We start from the raw sequence: 21,311 nt of genomic DNA, 5'->3' as shown, positions 1-21,311 counted from the left end.
CTGAAAAAAGCTTGTCTTATCTACAAAGCTAATTTGCTTGTGAAAACTCAAGGTTGTATCCAAATTTACACCAAGGTTTGTGATGACAGTGTGGGGGACGAGAGACTGGAGACCAGGAACAGGACTGAGTGGGTTTTGAGCGCCGAAAAGAATGAGTTCAGATTTGCCCTCATTTAAACACAAAAGGTTCTGTGAGAGCCAGAGTTTAATGTCATCCAGACACCTGTGGATGGACTGAGGTGTGTCTGGCATAACCGGGAGGTAGATTTGTAGATCATCTGCATACATGTGAAAGGACATGTTATGGCTAGAGATGACTGATCCCAGGGGCAGCATGTAAAGTGAAAATAAAACCGGACCTAAAATGGAACCCTGTGGCACACCAGAGGACAGAGAGGCTGTGGAGGAGGTAGTCATTGATCCACTTGAACCACTGCAGCACGAGTCCCTGAAGGCCCACCTACTGGGCCAGGAGAGTCAGGAGGATGGAGTGATCCACTGTATTGAATGCCGCAGTGAGGTCCATCATTACCAACAGCACTGGTTTTTTGGAGTCTAGAGACAACAGTGCTGTGGCATGTCCTGAAGCCCGACTGGAATTTTTCAAAAATGTTATTCTGGTCTAGAAATGAAAGTAACTGGTTGAATACAAGTTTTTCAAGGATTTTCGAGAGAAAAGACAGATGGGACACAGGTCTAAATTTGGACAAAACCACTTGGTCAAGGTTGGGTTTTTCAATCAGTAGCCTGACCACAGCATGCTTCAAAACAGTTGGAACAAACCCTGACCTCAGGCAACTGTTGAATAATAGGAGGAGTCATGGCCCTACTGTGTTGAAAACCTGTTAAAGCATCTTGGATGGAATAATGTTGAGAAGACAGCAGGTGGGTCAACATACAAACCCACTGGTGGGCAAGTTCCACCAGTAGGAGACTCAGAGGAAGATCCAGGACACGTTGGAGAGACTATGTCTCTCTGCTGGTCTGGGAACATCTAGGGACAGAAGAATGATGGATGGATTATTATAGCTTCCTTTAGGACAAACTGATGCCATTCATTAGTCTGGTTTTAAAGTAGTGATACACTAGAACGTTTTCAGAATCAGAATCAGAAATTTTTAATGGCCAAGTACAGTTTTAAGGACAGTACAAGGAATTTGTCTTGGTAGATGGTGCACGAAACACGAAAAAAACAAAAAAAAAAACAAAGAAAAACAAGAACAAAGAACAACCCAGCAACAATAATAATAATAGTGATAAATATAAAGGATGAGGGATAAATATAGGATAGATAGAGAATAAGGATAAATAGGATATATATATATATATATATATATATATATATATACACAATGCAGCAGATAGCCTGAAAATGGCATAAAAATACATTTTCGGTTTTCGGCCAAAACAGTGATACTCATAATTTGCATAAGAATTTATTTCTGTGTTACGGTTTTCAGCCAAGAATTTTTCATTTTGGTGCATCCCTAGTTTAGAGTATATCTTCCATTAGCTTTGATAGTTTACTTTGATCCAATCCAGACTCCTTTTATCCTTCAGTCAATTCTAAAGCTGTTATGGAGCGTTTTTTAGCTACACTTTATAATTTTACACAGGTATGGATTATTAGGGTCATGACGATGAATAAAAGGGTTGATCACAGCCTGCTGTGTCTGTGCTGTACTACCGTCACTAGCCACATGGGGGCGTTAGAGCCTTGGATGTAGAACCAGTGACACACAGTTCACCTCTATTCCAATAAAACGGCACCGGTGTGTGTGTGTGTGTGTGTGTGTGTGTGTGTGTGTGTGTGTGTGTGTGTGTGTGTGTGTGTGTGTGTGTGTGTGTGTGTGTGTGTGTGTGTGTCTGTGTCACAGTGTTTTAGCTTCCTTCTAAGATGATTAAAGTATTCAGCTCTCTCTGATAATGTACAATTAGTAGATTTTAGCCGATTAAACAGTGGCTTAAGGTGTCTTTATGTCTTACATCTATTAGTCACACACCCAACACAGCATAACGTGGATGGCTGTTCATCATAGGAATGGGATCCACACAAGGTTCCTGCTGCTTAACAGAAGGTTTTCCTTGCCGCTATGATGAATTCATGTTGGGTGTGGGATACATATGTATGTGTATATACGTATATATGCATATGTGTGTATCCATAAAATGAAGAGTCCGTCCTTAAGACTGCTCTACTGTAAAGTGTCTTGAGATACCATTGGTTATGATTTGACGCTATACAAATAAAGATTGATTGAGATTGATTGAAATATTATATTATTTGTCATACCTGTATGGAAGCCCAAAAGAGTCATAATTAAATAAATAAAAACAACATTTTGAAATAAATACCATTTTGATAAATAACAGACAAATATGTATATTAAATTGTTAAATAAGGTAATATTATTATGAAATACGTTTTATTATTCTTAAATATCTATTTCCAGGTCTTTTTATTTCATAATGTAGTTTTTAAGCAGAATGACTTCGGTCTGTCAATCAAAGCTAGTGGGTTGGACCTCAGCTTGATCCTTTAAGATCAATTAGTTTTCCTGGACATCGGTCATGGCCGTTCTTTGACGACACAGTGGGAGCAATGGGAGGGAATATAAATAAAAGTATTATTAATAATAAAAAATAAAGCAGTGAGATGTGTCTAGCTTGAATGTATTCATTTTAAGTGAGGGAGCGGGTGCATGCACTTGGCCGATGCGCATGTGTGTGCATGTGTCAGTGGAGCAGATTTGTGTGTGTGTGTGTGTGTGTGTGTGTGTGTATGTGTGTGTGTGTGTGTAAAGACTTGGGTTCAGTCCAACACGGTGACCATGACAGGTAGCTAGGTTTATGTTTACAGTGCAGGTAGTTAATAAAGTACAGTTCTTTAACACCAACACAGCTGTTGTTTCTGTGCGGTTCCACTTTTATCTGAGGATTTAACACTGGAGGAGGAGGAGCTACATTCAGCTCTGGAGAGTAAGGACCTCCCCTGGGTCCCCCAACCACGGTTAGGAGATGAAAACACAAAAGGTTTTAACAGTAGAATTACAACATTACTCGGTCCATGAATGGATATTTATCTGCTTTTGGCTTGCAGTTTTTTGGCGCTTTTGGAAGAATGTACATTGAAACAAAAAAACTACAGATTGTTTACATAAACTGAATGGATATTATGAAATTTAAGGGAACATTTCTCACTAGAAATGTCATCAAAACATTTCGAAAGTCACAATCTATCTTGAAATAAGGCAATTTTCTATTAAAATATAATATACGTGTCTGCCATGTTTTTCATTGCCTGTGGGTGGAACACGGACCCTCAGCGTAGAAAATAAACACCAAAGGGGTACCCCGTGTGTGGAACACTGACGCTAAGAGGTAGTCTGTGTGTGGAACACTGACGCTAACGGGTACCCCGTGTGTGGAACACTGACGCTAAGGGGTAGTCTGTGTGTGGAACACTGATGCTAAGGGGTACCCCGTGTGTGGAACACTGACGCTAGTGGAACACTGACACTATGGGGTACCCCGTGTGTGGAACATCATTGTCTCTGGTCTTTGGAGAGAGCAGACGTGTTTTCATTCGCTCCGATAACACAACCTTGGCTACAGCTGGCTACAGCTGAACAGCCTGAAAAATTGGGCCCAAGACTGAAGGAAAATGGTGAAAAAACTGCAGGGAGGCCCTTCAGAACCCAATTCGGGTTTGGAAGAGGTCAAGGAAATGATACGCGAGGGTCTACGAAACCTATCTGCTGAGATAAAGTCGTTGGAAAAGACGCTGGAAAACTCACTGGAAAACCTACAAAGCGAAGCAAAGGTACTGAAAGAAAAGAATGAAAGAAATGCTGAAGAGATAAAATTGTTGAACGCCAGGGTTGAACAGCTGGAACAAAAGGAAAGGGAGAAAGATGTCATCATCACAGGCCTAAAGATAAAACCCAGGAGCTATGCGAGTGACGAAGAAACAAAATCGATTGAACAACAGGTCATTGACTACCTGGAGTCGAAGGACATTGTCCTGAACCCTGACAACATCAACTCCTGCCATCTCCTGCCAAAGAAAAATGATAACAGAGCTGTACAAATAACCTTCACGAATATGAAATTCAAAGGAGAACTACTGAAGCAAGGAAATAAACTGAAGGGAACGAAGGTGTACATCAATGAAAACCTGACGAAACAAAATGCAAGCATTGCATGGAAGGCACGCCAAATAAAAAAAGGAGGAAAGATTTTAAAGACGTGGTCAAGAAACTGCAGGATTTACATCACACCACTGGGAGAAGAGAACGGAAAACCAATCCTCATCAAAACGATGGAAGACTTGGGAAAATACGAAGGATCCACCTAAACAACAACATTACTGATGGTAATCATGGATATGGACCCAGATCTATATAAACACTGGAAACAAAACTCAGACTGATTTTTTTTATGGTGACTGAATTAAATGTGGAAACCAAGAGTAAAAAAGGTCTGTCATTTATTCATTTCAATTGCTCGGTGGTGGGGTGATTAAGGATTACATTAAATTTAAATTCAAAGTGTTTATTGTCATATGTGCAGTTAGAAACACGTTTTTCTGTACAATGAAATTACTACCTTGCTTATGAACTAAGATATAATAATGTGTTTATACAAGTTAAATCTAACAGTGAAAAATACAACACTGCCAATAGAACTAACAACAGCTGGATTAACCTTGATGTAGAGACAAAACAAGCTGCAAACTTGTGTGTCCAAAAGAGACATTCCCGAGTGGTGACATTATGGATGAAAAGGGAAAAAAACTTCCAAACACCTTCAAAAGAGGAACTGTTCTTGCACTGGAAGAATGCTAACAACGTCTGGCAGGGAACAAGGCCAACACGAACAACGATAGAGAGGAGTAGGAAAAAAAAAAAAAAAAAAAAGACAACACTGACTACAGATGAGAATACACAAAAAAGGACTGTTCAGAACAACTCAAGAATGTTTGACCAGAGAGACATGTAAACCCATGTAAATTTGCGATGGTAAAACGGGACGGGACCCAGATAAGCAAACTGCTTCTCTCGTCTCCTTTTTCGGCATGTAAAAAAAAAAAAAAAAATGTAAAAAAAACAAAGTGAATGTTACCATGTCGGAAATAAACTGAATAAATAAATTAAAAAAAAAAATAACACTGATGCTAAGGGGTACCCCGTGTGTGGAACACTGACGCTAGTGGAACACTGACACTAAGGGGTACCCCGTGTGTGGAACACTGACGCTAAGGGGTACCCCGTGTGTGGAACACTGACACAAAGGGGTACCCCATGTGTGGAACACTGACGCTAAGGGGTACCCCGTGTGTGGAACACTGACGCTAGTGGAACACTGACACTAAGGGGTACCCCGTGTGTGGAACACTGACGCTAAGGGGTACCCCGTGTGTGGAACACTGACACAAAGGGGTACCCCATGTGTGGAACACTGATGCTAAGGGGTACCCCGTGTGTGGAAAACTGATGCTAAGGGGTACCCTGTGTGTGGAACACTGATGCTAAGGGGTACTGACCGATGGTCAATATGTGATGAGTTGAGAATGAGACTGTGTTACTCTAACGTGTGATGCACTCGTGGTGTTCAGGCTTCTCAGCATTAGTGATAAGTCTCCACTAATCAATACTGTAAGTGCTGCTGCTCATGTCTGTGTAAAGCATCAGCCAATCACTTCACTGGCTCTGCCTTATATTCTTTGATTGACAGACCGAAGTCATTCTGCTGAAAAACTACATTATGAAATAAAAAGACCATTGTGGAAATAGATATTTAAGAATAATAAAACATATTTCATAATCATTTTACCTTATTTAACAATTTAATGGCCATATTATATATTTGTCTGTTATTTATCAAAATTGTATTTATTTCAAAATGTTGTTTTTATTTATTTAATTATGACTCTTTTGGGCTTCCATATACCTGTACCTTGTATGCTCGTTGTATTTTAATACATTTTACATTCTAGGTTGCCTTTTAAAATCTGTCCAGGGAAACTAGATGAAAACTGGCTTATTTTGCCGAGCTCTGGCTCATTTACATCATGTCTGTCTATTAATGTGCATTGTCCCTTTTAAATAATCAATAAATGACACAAATGTAATTTAAGTGAACAAATGAAACAAATAAATGAATAAATACAGCAAAAAATGACTAAAGGAAGAGCAGATCAGTGACATTCCCACTCCTCGTGGTAATTAGGAAGGTTTTATAAAACAGTTCTCAGGTGGAGGAAAGTGATGCATCTCATTAGAGCCACTGTTATTAAAAGAAAAACACCTAAACTTTATCTGAAAGGGAAATATGTCAAGAGCTACTTTGACACTAAACACAATGGTTTATCACATCTGTGGAAATGTCAAATAAATAAGAGGTAATGAGACTCCAAGGATAAGTTCTTACAATAGAAAGATGTTTAGTGTTTATTGAAAGCTTTCTCATTTATTGTCATTTATTCAGTTTGATCCTGATGTAAAATTCCTTTCATATGATGAATGTGAGCAGCTGAACACACACAGAAACATGAAGCAGTGTGTCCAACAACTGAACAGTCAATCAATCAATCAATCAATCAATCAATCAATCAATCAATCAATCAATCAATCAATCAATCAATCAATCAATCAATCAATCTCTGAATGTTTCTGATTTGATGGGAAACAAATTTGTATGAAAAACTTTGACTGTGAATATTCAGATTAGAGTCGATCGATTGATCTGTGCAGCTCATTAATCAGACTGATTTTATCTATCACTGATTAATCAACATAGATCAATAGCAGGTTTTGGGTCAATTATAATTGGAATCATGCAAACCTGGTGAACCATGTTACAGTTCTATGTCTGACACATACATAGTTAATAATTATTAAAATATGTTTCAGATCAACTTTTCCCACAACCTGTCACTTCTCTTTAGAATCATTGTAAAAAATATATTTTAATATACAGTATATAGATCTATGAGTATAGTGACAGAAAAAAGGCTCAGACGCCCACACTATAAATATTAAAACCAATATATCTATTGATTATGAAGCCTAACAAGGTAATCAATAGATGAGAAACTAATTTGATGATAGATAATATTTATTAGTGTATTTTACAGTTGATTTAAGACATGGGTCAAACTGACACGTTAGCATTAGAGATGCTAACAGAAAGCTAACACAAGAGGAATGTTACATTTAATAAAGATTACTCATTAAAGGCTCAGTAATTGGGATTCATTGTAATTGAACTTAAGTAGCTGAGAACTTAATTTTAATTGACTTTCAGGGGGAAAATAACCATTTTATTCGGAAAAATCACATAATAATTGAGTTAAAATTGAACATGGATAACTGAAGAAGTAATTGTAATGTGTGTGTCAGCATACGACTAAAGCGTATCAGCGTATACAACTGTAGTGTGTCACCGTATGACGATAGCGCGCCAGCGTATATGACTTCTGTGTGTCAGTGTAAACGACTATAAAGCTTCAGCGTACGACTATAGTGCTTCAGCGTATATGACTATTGTGACAACGTATACAACTATAGCGAGTCAGTGTACGACTATAGCGTGTCAGTCTACAACTAAAGTGTGTCAACATACGACTAAAGTGTGTCAGCGTACGACTATAATGTGTCCAGGGAGTGAAATGAAGAGTCCATGTAGGAGGCCTGTCTGGTGTGAGCCCGGCCCGTCCACATGGCGGGCAACCGGAGAGGGTAGATGGCGCAGATGAGCACGCGGCACTGCGGGCCCCAGGGATATGCTGAGCAGCACAGCCGGCCTCAGAGACACACACACACACACACACACACACACACACACACACACACACACACACACACACACACGCACACACACACACACACACACACACACACACACACACACACACACACACACACACACACACACACACACACACACACTCCTTATTTTCTCAGAAGAAGAAAGGCTGCTAAAGAAATTCCACCTGCAGATGCTTCATTCATTCATTCATTCGTTCGTTCGTTCGTGCGTGATCTCAGGCCTTGTTGTGTGTGTGTGTGTGTGTGTGTGTTTTGGTGCAGAACGTGTTCCCACACATCGTCTTCATATAAAGCCTTTTTCCTTTTCCTCAGCATCTGTTATCTCTTTTCCTCTTTGTGTGAATGCTGCTCTTTGTGCTTTGCTTCTTTTGTCCGCCAGTCAAATCTGCATCTTAGATATTTGGTTTTCTTCATCACACACACACACACACACACACACACACACACACACACACACACACACACACACACACACACACACACACACACACACACACACACACACACACACACACACACACACGTTAGAGAGGAGGTTAACCACAGCCGTACGGTGACGCTCTGCCATGTTTCCAAACACTCTCCAAACCACACCAATGATACGCGGCGTTCTGATGCGGCGGAGGAAGATTGAATGATGATGAGAAACGATTTTATTTCCACAGCCTTTCTGATGCCGTCATTGTTCCAGTGCGGCCGTCGTCTTAAGGCACAACATTACCGCCGACGGGGATGTAACTGTTGCAGACACACAAAAGAAGTGCTCAAATTACACCTGAGGCAATTACTCGAGCAAGGCCTGCCGCCTGCGGGACAAAAGAGTGTCATCTAAAACTACTCAGAGAAACGCACAGAACAAATCAATTACAGCGACGGCTTTGTTACAGCTCTTAGCCTGTCTGGTATGTCAACAGCAGATTAGCACAAACTCACATATTTACTGTTGTCAAAATAGCAAAAGTACAACATTACAGGATGACCCCTGAGCTCTTCATTCTTTCCTCCTCCATTTACTGATGGAAAATGTTTGCAAAAACGTGATGTTTCGCTGCAATTACTTTCATAGGCAGCCAACAAAAGGAGACATATCTTTAAAGGTGTTTGTTAGGAGTGTGTGTCTCTGCTAAAGTCACACAACATGTAAGAGCTAGTAAACACACAACGTTGTGTCTATTATTATTGATCAGTTCTTAGCTTGGATTAGTTGGAGCTCATTTATCCTGTTGTGTGTGTGAACGTGGACCAAGTAGAAAAATGTTTGTTTGGAGGCTGACAATGGCAGGAAGTGCTGCATCAGCACGAAGCTTTCTGCTGCTAACGCCATTTAAACATCAGGGAAAAACACTCTTATTTAATAGTACTGACAAAAGATTAGAAAAATTCAGCGATAAAGTCATTATGCTCTATAAATAATTAATCTAATTAATATCTTTTTTTAATCTCACCTAAAAATTGCTAAGAAACTCCCTCAACTTGAGGTATTTTAATTTAATCTAATCACATTATTGTGTTGATTCTAAAGATTGATGTAAAACAAAGTGTCTTTATAAAGTCATTTATAGTTTTTAACTTGTTGACATTTACTGATACCTTTAGTTTAGACCATAAGGAAATATTGATACAAATAATAGAAAATACAAATGAATTAAACATCAGGTCCATACAGTATGTCGTGCTATAAGTTAGTACATCATAAACACTAAGAACAATTTTATGATCAACACAATTATTGAACACCAAACTTGTTGCTTTTTCTCTTCTTCAGATAATATAAAATAAATAAAACAGACCCATCAATCATTTATCACTGACTTTGTTCATTTGTCACTCATGGATTTATTATTGGTTCTGAACCCTGTCTGAGTGTCAGTGTGGATTAGAGACACTGTCTGCTCCACTAGGACCATTGTCCCTGCTAGCTGCTACATGTTAGCATTGAGGTGCTAGCTGCTACCTGTTAGCATGGAGGTGCTAGCTGCTACATGTTAGCATTGAGGTGCTAGCTGCTACATGTTAGCATGGAGGTGCTAGCTGCTACATGTTAGCATTGAGGTGCTAGCTGCTACATGTTTGCATTGAGATGCTAGCTGTTACATGTTAGCATTGAGGTGTTAGCTGCTACATGTTAGCATTGAGATGCTAGCTGCTACATGTTAGCATTGAGGTGCTAGCTTCTACATGTTTAGCATTGTGGTGCTAGCTGTTACATGTGTAGCATCAAGGTGCTAGCAGCTACATGTTTGCATTGAGGTGCTAGCTGTTACATGTTAGGCATCAAGGTGCTAGCTGCTACATGTTAGCATTTAGGTGCTAGCAGCTACATGTTAGCATTGAGGTGCTAGCTGCTATATGTTTAGCTCCCATGAAGCACAGCAATGACTTCTCCTCTGGTTCTCCTGTTTCTTGTGTTGTGGTCTGTGCATCAGTATTACTGGTATACCAGGAACTATGGAAACTAGAAAGGTTCCACACTGATTGGAGTGGAGGAAAAAAAAGCCTTCAACTGCCGTGTTTTTTTATCATGTATTTTTCATGTAATTAATTAATGGCAATTAACGCATTCAAATCCCAGCCCTACTATTTAATACCATCACTGGTTAGTGATGGAAAAAAGAACAAACTGCAGATTCTCCTTTGTTTTTAGTGTCCATATCAGAGCATTATCTCTGCTAAGCTGCAGCCTCAGATGTAACAACACAACAATTAAAACTAATTATGATCACACTGGGAAAATAAAGAAGAAAACCTTGATGTGTGAACTTCATAACTTCTTAATGAGCCAAGTCTACGCCAGCATCACTCATTATTTATCTACAAACAGTTCCTGAGGCAGGAAGGAGGGATGAGACGCTAAAACACGGCGTCGCTCAAGTAGCCGCTGCAGACAGAAAGACGCTCTTTATTCACAGGGTTCAAGAACAGCTTGCTCTCTTTATGGAGAACATAATAAGAATGTGTGTAAACGTACGGCATGACTGTGAATGTGACGGTTAAACTAGAGCTGCTGTGTCCTGCAGACGTGACCTTTCTGTGTGTGACAACCTATAAAGAGTTAGCACTGTTAGCGGTGTTAGCATTCTCAGGTTCAAATAACAGGCTGTGAAAAGCCAACTCACAGTAAATACTCACATGTTGGGTTTATCACATTTTACACACAAGGCCATTCAATGGGCTCCACATGATAGAAAACATCAAATATCAAAAATTAATTAAAACATTAAACTGGGTTTAAAATAACAACAATAAAATGATTAAAAATCTCCCTCAGTCAGAATCAGAAGTTTTCACAATACAAGGAATATGTTTTGGTGGTTGGTGCAAAAAACAGCGACAATACAATAATAGTAATAATAACTAGGCAAGACCTGTATTTGCTAAACTTGGCAATTGAGAATTGAAAAAAAATGACAAAAATGACAATCTGTATCTGGATTTGTTGACAAGTTTGTTCTTTTTAATCATTAAATTGAAAGTAATAATGCAGGAAAAACAGAAGACTGATCTTGACCTTAAATATGACCTTGAGTGAAGGTCATGGTCACACATTGAAATGTTGTTCAATGGTACCAGTCTGAGCACTGGATCTCAATTTGTGATATAGGGAAAAAAACATTTTTTGAGACGTCATGAAATTTGACCCCTCCCAATATTTTTACTGGTATGTCGTACAGCTCTGGTCCAATTAAATACAATTCTCCACTTGAGATGAACTTTTCACAAATGTAAGCATTGAACTTACGATAAATATTTGTAGAAATAGGGAAATGTTGGTTTTTGACACTTAACTTGACGTTTTGGCTCCAAAAAGGTCGACTGCACATCCTTGACATTGTCCGTATGAGATGACATACGTGTCATTAGTGATGCATTAATAGCTTAGGACAGGGGTGTCCAATTCCGGTCCTCGAGGGCCACTATCCAGCATGTTTTAGATGTTTCCCTCTTCCAACACACCTGATTCAAATGATCAACTCCTCATCCAGCTCTGCAGAAGCCTGATAACGATCCTAATCATTTGAATCAGGTGTGTTGGAAGAGGGAAACATCTAAAACATGCTGGATAGTGGCCCTCGAGGACCGGAATTGGACACCCCTGGCTTAGGAGGAGTTCTAGGACAAAAACACAACTCCTATGAGAACAATGTATTCCAGTTTCTAATGAAAACACTGAAAACTAAATGTAGGGTTTTAAGAACTTAGAACAGTTGCACTAACTGTTTAAAGCAATGAACATTTTGTTTAACGACCTTTTTAAAAAAGTAAGTAACATGAATTATATTAAGAGTATGAATCATTTATGAGGTTTTATTTGTACAGTCTCTCGCTCCCTCCTGTTTGCTGTGCAGCCAGCACACACGGTGCTGTGTCTGTAGCCCCGCCCCCTCCACTCCAAGACTCATGAGACTGAAAAACTAAAACTGATCAGCTTCTAATTGGGCCTCATCTATGAAACGATGCACACACCACGTTACACGTAACGTTTGTGATTTATAGAAATAAAGGAAGCTCCGCTATGGTAACGCTGCAATAAGCCACGCCTCCCTGACATAAGGAGGCGTGGCCTTCAGATCAGACTGTTTCTTTACCTCTGCTACATTTTCCTCTGTTTACAGTAGTGACGACTGCTGTCACTAACCTGCCTTTTATTTTATTAGTGATGTCACTCCAGTGTTTGTGTGGGCTGTGCTTTATAGAGAGTAAAGTGTAATTCTGCACATTTTTAAATGTTTTATAAATGAGGCCCAGGTGTCCAATGGTCATTTTGGTCCACAAACGCACCACTTGTACATACGAGGCTTTTCTTCAATAGTGAGTGTGTGAGGTCGTTACCTACAACAACAAATAGAATCTCAACTTTTAAATGATTTCATGTCAAACAGGTCCTGCAAATAAAATAAAAGAAATTAACTTAAAAACAAACTGAATCCAAAATCCAACGCTAGCTGTGTTTCAATTACAGATTTTCATAAAATAAAAGTGATATTGCAGATTTTTAGTATATTTGTGCTTTAAATTTGTTTTCATTGAAGGTTGTTTTGAGCTTCGTAAAACAATTTGTGACTAAATATTTTCAGATTTTTGCAGACGCTTCCTCCAGGATCATTTGTAAAAATTTAAATAATTTAATTAATTTATCTAAATAATGGCTCTTTAATCTAATGTGTACAATTTTAATTAAAATAGTTTCATTTAAACAATAATCACCATGTGGTAAAAACAGTCAACGATTTGTAAAATGTAGAGATAAACTGTGAATCACGTTTTGTTGCTTTTTGTCTAATTTACAATAAAAGTGTAAAATACTAAATATATGTATTTTTTTATTTGATAGCGTAACAAAATAATTTGTGCTGTGTATTTGTAGAAACCCTGAGAACATTCAGTCAGATTCTAGATGTGACATGTCTTTACGGAAATGTAACAAATGATTGTTGTGCAAAATCTATAGTAAACAAAAACCCCATAAAAATTAAATATGATTATATTTCAGTATGAAGATTCTCATTAAACACTGTGAGCAAAAACATGTTTCCAGCTTTGGATTCTTTATAAAAATATTTCCTTATTGCATGAAAGCATAAAATAAAGATTTAAAACTGTACGATGTACAAAAAGCACAATAACTGTTGTTTTCACTGGGAGTAATTTAGTAGGTTTTTGACAAATTAATGCTGGGCTGGGGCCCAATTATAATTGTAATTGCATAAGTGATATCTACAGTATAATTATGACCTCATTAATATTGTAATTTAAAAAAATATGTTGCTGTTGTAATTATAATTTAATTGTAATGTAGTTCAGAAAATTGACTTTGTAATTGTATTTGCCATGGAAATTCTATAAAAACTATTACAATTTCCCACTAGCTGTCACTTCTCTACAGGATCAATTTAACATTTAAAAATAAATATATGTAAATCTATGGGTATAGTGACGCCCACACACACCATAAATATTAATACCAATATATTCATTGATTATGAAGCCTAACACGGTAATCAATAGATGAGAAACTGATTAGATGATAGATAATATTTATTTGTGTATTTTACAGCTGACATTTATTAAAGGATCAGTAATTGGGGCTTAATTGAATTTAAACTTTAGTAATTGAGAATGTAATTGTAATTGACTTTCAGGGCAGAAATAATATTTGTAATTTGAAAACATTTTGGTCACATAATCATAACTGGGTTTTAATTGAACATGAATAATTTAAGACTAATTTGTGATTAAAAAATAGAATTGACCTGAATTCTCACAATTTGATGAAAACATTTATTACAAGTTATAAATATTTTCATCAAATTGTGAAGTAATAGAAAAAAGAATGTGAAGATGCTGTGATACGTTTCTGTGTTTGCGTTGACGATGCTAATGTCACATGCTCAGACATCAAAGGCAGCAGAAACGTGAAGGTGCTGCATGTGTGCGCTTTCTTTCCCAGGCCAAACAAAGGCCGCGTAGCCTCTAATTGCTCCGTGTAGCCGTCCTTTTCCCTCGCTCCAACAATGCGTCCCCCAAACAGCCAGAGAATAAAGTTAGCTCTTAAAGCCACCTCCAGTCCACGGCCGGGCGGCCACACTTGCAGAATTGTTTGTTAATAGTCCAATTAGATAATTGCCATCTTTGGCTCCTTTGCCGCTCTGTTTCCCATAAAGTCATGAATGGGACTGGATGGGGGGGGCAGCTTGAAGTGGGCTTGTGACCGGCTAAGGTGACGAGAACGTCCCTTCCACCAGGCCGTGGGTTTGAATGTAATCATTGTGGCCTAATCAATGGTCTTATTGGATTAATGGCCTCTGCTGTGTTCACAGATATTGTTGCAGTGACAATAGGAACAGCTCAGAGTGGGAGGTGGGCAGGAAGGGGTGGGGGGTGGGGGGGCAGTCCATGTGTGTGTGTGTGTGTGTGTGTGTGTGTGTGAGCACGCTAAGCACTAATGACAAGTTTTGTCCCGTTTTTGTCTTTTATTCAAAGAGACATTTAGGATTATAAGAGCTTAGAAGGCTTTCCATAATCATCAGCGTCTGTTTCTGTCTGTGCTTCTGTCAGTTGTTGTCAGTCTTTGTTTCTCAGCCTGTGTTACCACCCCTCTCTCCCTCTCCCTCTCCCTCTCTCTCTCTCTCTCTCTCTCTCTCTCTCTCTCTGTCTGTTGCTTTCTTTCGATCCAACGCTACAGACACCTGCGTGTTGTGCGTGTTGCAGAATTCCAACGATTGGTGGGAACTCAACGAGGAAAAGGACGATGAAAGTTTGCTGACGATCATGGCGTCCATGTAGAGGTCACAGAGTAACTTCATGGGACGCAGAGGTCAACTTTCCCACTGGTCGTTGTACGTGCGGCGTCTCGGTGGAGAGGAGAAACCAATCATTTGTGTTGATTGTGTGAAGTGAGAGTGGACAAAGTGCAAAGGGACGGACTGGGAACCCTCCATCAACACCCGATCCCTTCCACACATAATTTGGTGTATTCATGAGCTCACGCAAATGTGGAGGCAGCAGAATGACGGCAATCATCGGGAAAGTGAGAGCGCGCCACCACGGCTGTGTTTACGTGGAGTCTGATGCCTGTGTGACAAAGAGCGCGAGGCGGTGAATCACTCTCCACTTTCACTCCAAAGTCCACCATCGTTGCTGACTCAGCAACTTACCTTCTGGAAGTATTTCACCAAACATCACACAGTTGTCTCCTAAAGTCCAAACACACAGAGTCCTGAACCACCAACAAAACTCCAAGTCTGGGAGGACAGGGTGATGATGGAGGTCAGGTACAGCCAGGAGACGGAAGGAGCGGTGCTGAAGAACGGAATAAAAGATGCCAAAGATGGAAAGGAGTCACAGACGTTGGCCAAAGGCTTCCTGAAGGAGCAGAAGGACTCCTTTTTCTCTTCTGGGACGGCGGAGAACTGCGACAGGAACAGGAGGAGCGCCGCCGACCCGGACTACTGCAGGAGGATACTGGTCCGAGGTGAGGCGGGGGCTAAACGTTCGTCTTTGTTTTTCCAACATTAAAGAGTTTCCTGCTACTGAAGTCAAATTAATATTTGGAAGCAGCTGAAATTCTAAGATTAATAAACATTTTAAATGAAGTTCTTCCCTCATGTGAGAAACTAAAAAAAACAAAGAAATGCAAAATGCATTGAAGCTTTTTTTTTATTATTATTATTATTAAAAACCTTTTCAGCCTTTATGTTTTTATTCATCAAATGTAAATTCAAGCCAAAGTTTCTCAGACTAAAAAAAGACAAAAATTATTATGAAATGTCATTTAAATATTTTTTTTAAAAGTTTTTAGCTTTTTCTGTAAATACTAATCAAAAAATATATTTTGTAGTAAAATTAGAGCATGACAATTAAACTTTATATATTATGATGTGTTTGAAGTTTTAAATAATGTTAAAAATAATTTTAAATAATCTATATCTGTGTTAGAAAAGCTAAAGAAAGTCATCAAAGCCTGTCTGAGTAATTGATATAATTTTCTTTATGTACTGTTGCTTCAACACCGTGAGGGTGTGTGTGTGTGTGTGTGTGTGTGTGTGTTCAGCCTGTAATTATATCGGCAATGAAAATATAATATTAGTGACACAAAAATGATTGAAGACTGAAAACCTCACTGAAATGTATTTAGTGTCCTGTTTAATGTAGTTTTTATTTTACAGTAAATATTTATAAATGACCTTGCGTTGTGATGGAAATAAAATTAAATATAAATAAAAACAAAAAGCAAACTGATGGGGAAACTTTTGATTTAAATAATTAAACATATTTTCTTTATTGAATTACAGCACGTGTCCAAAATACACTGGAATCACTCACTTTTTAATGACGTCCATTTCCTTTTGTGTGCATTTAAAAATCATATCATGAGCAAATATTTAACAACTCATCAAAAATGGAATGGAATTATTTTGTCATTGTACACAAGGTACAACAAAATAAAAAACATCTCTTGTGGTGAAAAATATAGAGAAATTAAAAAGAAAAATATAAGTGTATTTACAAGACGAGCCACTAATAAATAAATAAATCTACAGTGAGAGCAACGAGGATAAATATATGATACAGTTACAAATTACAAGTTACAAAAAGCCAATTGCAAATCATTCTAATATTAATAATTCTAATAATAGTAATAACGATTATGATAATGTATTTGATGAAATAATATTTCTAATAATTCTAATAATAATATTGATGATGATAATAATAATGTCTGTGATGAAATAATATTTCTAATAATAATAATATTAATAGTAATAATAATATTTTGATGAAATCATTCTAATAATAACGATGATGATGAAAATGTCTTTGATGAGCGAGGCCTTCAGGGTTTTTTGTTCCTGGGCCTTTTGTTGCAGATGCTAAAGGCTCCATACGTGAGATCATCCTCCCTAAAGGTCTGGACCTGGACCGACCAAAGCGAACCCGTACGTCCTTCACAGCTGAGCAGCTTTACCGGCTGGAGATGGAGTTCCAGAGGTGTCAGTACGTGGTTGGACGGGAGAGGACGGAACTGGCCCGTCAACTCAATCTGTCTGAGACGCAGGTATACGCCTCCTTCTACACCCCCACACCCCACTTTACTTTGTTTATTTAAAGAGGACAGAGCACAGTAATGAACACCACGACAACACTTAGTGTAAATGTGCCAGATTTAGTCATGAGCTACTTCCCTCCACAGTCTTCATACATTTATTAAATGACAATAAAACACAGACATGTACACGATCTACACACAGACATGTACACAATCTACACACAGACATGTACACAATATACACACAGACATGTACACAATATACACACAGACATGTACACAATATACACACAGACATGTACACAATATACACACAGACATGTACACAATATACACACAGACATGTACACAATCTACACACAAACATGTACACGATATACACACAGACATGTACACAATATACACACAGACATGTACACGATATACACACAGACATGTACACAATATACACACAGACATGTACACGATATACACACAGACATGTACACAATATACACACAGACATGTACACGATATACACACAGACATGTACACAATATACACACAGACATGTACACGATATACACACAGACATGTACACAATATACACACAGACATGTACACAATATACACACAGACATGTACACAATATACACACAGACATGTACACGATCTACACACAGACATGGAGATAATATACACATTATTTACAATCAACCTCTACACTTTAATTAAACTAATTAAAAATCCGTCACCACAGTCTAAACAAACCTCAGAGAATAGTTTAGTCTTTTAAAATGAAAAAAACAAAACTTTTCTTGGTTTAGAAAATGTGTTTTTACAAATAAACATTGTGAGGAAAATAATTTGAGTGAAATACAGAAGAACATCCTGAATAAAAGGTGCAGACATATTTTTATTAAATTAAACATATTTTACACACAGATATAGTCACTGAGCTTCACTCTATGATGGACGTAGAGATTTGAGAAGTAGAGCTGATTTGGGACATAGCGCTTTGATTTGAGATGTAGAGTTTTTTTTTGGAACGTAGAGCTTTGATTTTGAACGTAAAGTGTGTGTTTAGACGTAGAGCTTTGATTTGAGATGTAGAGATTTGGGACAAATAGCTTTGATTTGGAACGTAGAGCAATGAGACGTAAAGTTTTGGGAAATAGAGCTTTGGGATGTAGTGCTTTTTTTTTGGAATGTAGAGAAACTTAGAGCTTTTCATTGAGACGTAGAGCTTTGATTTCAGAAGTAGAGCTTTGAGACTTAGAGCTTTTATTTGAGACCTAGAGCTTTGGGACATAGAGTTTTAAGACGTAGAGCTTGTGTAGGACGTGAGGTCACTAAGGGGTCTGTGTTTTCCAGCACCTCCTCTTTCACCTTCTGGTTTAGTAAATGTGTCGAATGCTGACGGAACAAAGTGTGTGTGTCGTTGATGTGTTGGAGCAGCAGGAATCATATCACACTATGACAGAGCATTAAACATCTACTCAAGTAGAAGTACTGCTACTGATTGAAACTGTCATACATTAAATACGTATTTCAAACGTAAATGAAAAAATAATCACAAAAAATAAGAATGTACTGTAGAGTAACGTGAGTACTTTCACCTCTGCATTTGTAATGTTCATTTTAAGGTTAATTAAACTACACAGTAACAAACAAAGCTTTAGTCTGAGCGCCGTCATAGCTTTGATGGAAATATTGTCTTTGAATTCAAAATAAATCATGAGATCAACACTTTTCTAAAAATAAATCAAATTTAGAGTTTTGTCGTGTTTGTTATCATCCTTTATTTAAATATTTATTTACTTGCATTCCTGTGCGTGTGTGTGTGTGTGTGTGTGTGTGTGGCTAAGACAGTCTCTTTGTTTATGGCGCGCTAAGGACAGTAGCACGCCATAAACCTTTGTCGCAGCATGTTTTTGATCTTTTGAAGCCGTGCATTATTATTGTGCATTATTAAGTTTTCTTTTAGAAATATTACCTCCTGACATGTTTCGACTGGAAACTGCCAGACTTCCTCAGAGTCTTTATGAGAGAACTCGTAGGGATACATCAAAGCAATCACATCAAAGTCAAAGTCAGTTTTATTGTTGAATCCACTTTTGTACAAGACATGTAGAGAATCTAAATAACTGTTCTTTCTGCCTGAAACATTTACAAACACAAAAACACAACAATGTGGAATATATTAATTATAAAGACAAGAACAACACCTCTGAGTAAGACTGGCAGTTGACAGTCGAAACAAGTCAGGAGGTAATATTTTCTGAATTAAACTTCTCTGAATAACAAAATCTTACTATATATTTAAAAAAAGACAAAATGGACTTGTTGGGGGTTATTATTTTTTGCTGAGTCACTGTTTGTGATTCCAGGTAAAGGTCTGGTTCCAGAACCGGCGCACTAAGCAGAAGAAGGACCAGGGGAAGGATTCGGAGCTGCGTTCGGTGGTGTCGGAGACAGCGGCTACGTGTAGCGTGCTGAGACTGTTGGAGCAAGGCCGTCTGCTGACCCCCCCAGGTCTACCGGGCCTGCTGCCTCACTGCGGGGGGGGCGGTGGCTCTCTGACCTCGGCTCTGCGCCCGCCCTCCATGGCTATGGTGAGCTGCAGCAGCAGCAGCAGTAGCAGCAGTAGCAGCACTAGCAGTGGGGGCGGGGGGGGCACGGCGGGGGGAAGCCCTCCACTTCCTGTGGTGAGCAGCTCAGGGACGGTAGGGGGTCTGCAGAGCTCGGCCACGCACGGCCTCTTCGGCTTCCCCATGCCCTCCTTACTCAGCGGCGTGGCCACGCGGATCTCCTCCAACCCCCTCTCCATGGCCGGAAACCTGCAGGAACTCTCCGCGCGCTACCTGAGTTCGTCCGCCTTCGAGCCGTACTCACGAACCAACGGGAAAGACTGCGTGGAGAAGAAAAGCGTGGACTGACGTTGGTGGAGCTGCAGTTGATTTGATTGGTTGTTTGTGTCGTCGGTTCCATGGCTGTGTGTTCTGTTCCCGTTCCGTTGTAGTAGCTCATGTTGTGCAGTCGTGCACTTGGACAGACAAAGACCCGTACGTTCCCGCTCATCTGTCAAACACACACACACACACACACACACACACACACACACACACACACACACACACACACACACACACACACACACACACACACACACACACACACACACACACACACACACACAGTGGAAGCTTTTTGCACAAAATATTCAGAAAACACTTTATATCAGAGTTATGGCTCCGAGCGTTGGGACTTGTTCAGGTTCCAGAGACGTAAAGGGTTCGACAGAAGAAAATAATTTGACCAAAATATCGTCTATAGTAGACGAGCATGCAGACAATCCAGGGGGGGTGGGGGGCGGCGGGGGGTGTTAGCGCTGTAGCAGAGCGCTAACTCTGTCTTAGACGTGTTCAGTGATGGTGCAGTTTTCAAGTGTTTGGAGTTTTGATATTTAATTGTGTCGGTACGTGAAACTTCAGTGAGTAGATGTAGCGAGAAGCAGCGACACACACGCACACACGCACGCACACACACGCACACACGCACGCACACACGCACTCACGCACTCACGCACGCACACACGCACACACGCACGCACACACACGCACACACACACACGCACTCACGCACACACGCACGCACACACACACTCACGCACTCACGCACTCACGCACACGCACACACACACACTCACACACACGCACACACACACACACACACACACACGCACTCACGCACACACACACTCACACACACACACGCACACACGCACGCACGCACTCACGCACACACGCACACGCACACACGCACGCACGCACTCACGCACACACACACGCACTCACACACGCACACACACACACTCACACACACGCACACACACACACACACACACACTCACGCACACACACACTCACAAACACACACGCACACACGCACGC

At 39.4% G+C, this 21,311-nt stretch overlaps 1 protein-coding gene across 1 annotated transcript; it reads left to right on the top strand.

Moving 5' to 3' along the window:
* The first annotated feature begins 15,010 nt into the window (after nucleotides 1-15,010).
* vax1 (ventral anterior homeobox 1) lies at nucleotides 15,011-20,783 on the top strand. Its single transcript, XM_028469278.1, has 3 exons — nucleotides 15,011-15,804; nucleotides 17,201-17,388; nucleotides 19,749-20,783. Exons 1-3 carry the CDS (start codon nucleotides 15,591-15,593, stop codon nucleotides 20,295-20,297), a joined length of 951 nt encoding a protein of 316 aa, XP_028325079.1. The 5' UTR covers nucleotides 15,011-15,590; the 3' UTR covers nucleotides 20,298-20,783.
* The last annotated feature ends 528 nt before the right edge of the window (nucleotides 20,784-21,311 follow it).

The sequence above is a fragment of the Gouania willdenowi genome, chromosome 15 (genome assembly GCF_900634775.1).
Source record: "Gouania willdenowi chromosome 15, fGouWil2.1, whole genome shotgun sequence".
Lineage (NCBI taxonomy): Eukaryota > Metazoa > Chordata > Actinopteri > Blenniiformes > Gobiesocidae > Gouania > Gouania willdenowi.
This window is presented reverse-complemented; position numbering and strand designations above follow the sequence as displayed.